Below are 508 nucleotides of genomic sequence, written 5' to 3' on the forward strand. Positions count from 1 at the left end.
GGGGGCGGGCGTGGCCTCCATGCCCGGCGTCGGGTTCAACCAGCAGCTCGAAATCGAGCAGTCTGTGCAGTGCGTCTCCACGTACCCGCCAGGCGACAACACCTGGAAGGTCGCTTCGCAGTTTGCGACCAACATCCTGGGCCTCTTGATTCCCCTTAGCATCCTCATTTGCTGCTACGCCCAGATTCTGAAAAACCTGCAAAAATGCAAAAACCGGAACAAGATCAAGGCCATCAGGATGATTTTCATCATCGTCATCGTTTTCTTCCTCTTCTGGACTCCCTTCAACGTCGCGCTGTTCCTAGACTCGCTGCAGAGCCTGCACGTCATCAACAACTGCGCGGCGAGCTACCAGATAGCCCTGGCCCTGCAGCTGACCGAGAGCATCTCCTTCACCCACTGCTGCCTCAACCCCATCATCTATGCCTTCGCCGGAGTGACCTTCAAAGCCCACCTCAAAGGACTGCTGCAGTCCTGCGCCCGTGTCCTCCCCAGCCAGCTCAGGGGC

At 58.1% G+C, this 508-nt stretch overlaps 1 protein-coding gene across 1 annotated transcript in view; it reads left to right on the forward strand.

The window, feature by feature from the left end:
- Positions 1–508, forward strand: part of LOC104488999 (C-C chemokine receptor type 8-like) — a 6,468-nt gene that overhangs the window by 5,736 nt on the left and 224 nt on the right. The window contains exon 5 of the mRNA XM_010131112.1: positions 1–506. This exon is cut by the window's left edge and continues 2 nt beyond it. Coding sequence (XP_010129414.1) covers positions 1–506 — 506 coding nt within the window. The remainder of the gene's footprint in view (positions 507–508) is intronic.

The sequence above is a fragment of the Buceros rhinoceros genome, unplaced genomic scaffold (genome assembly GCF_000710305.1).
Source record: "Buceros rhinoceros silvestris isolate BGI_N320 unplaced genomic scaffold, ASM71030v1 scaffold15642, whole genome shotgun sequence".
NCBI lineage: Eukaryota > Metazoa > Chordata > Aves > Bucerotiformes > Bucerotidae > Buceros > Buceros rhinoceros.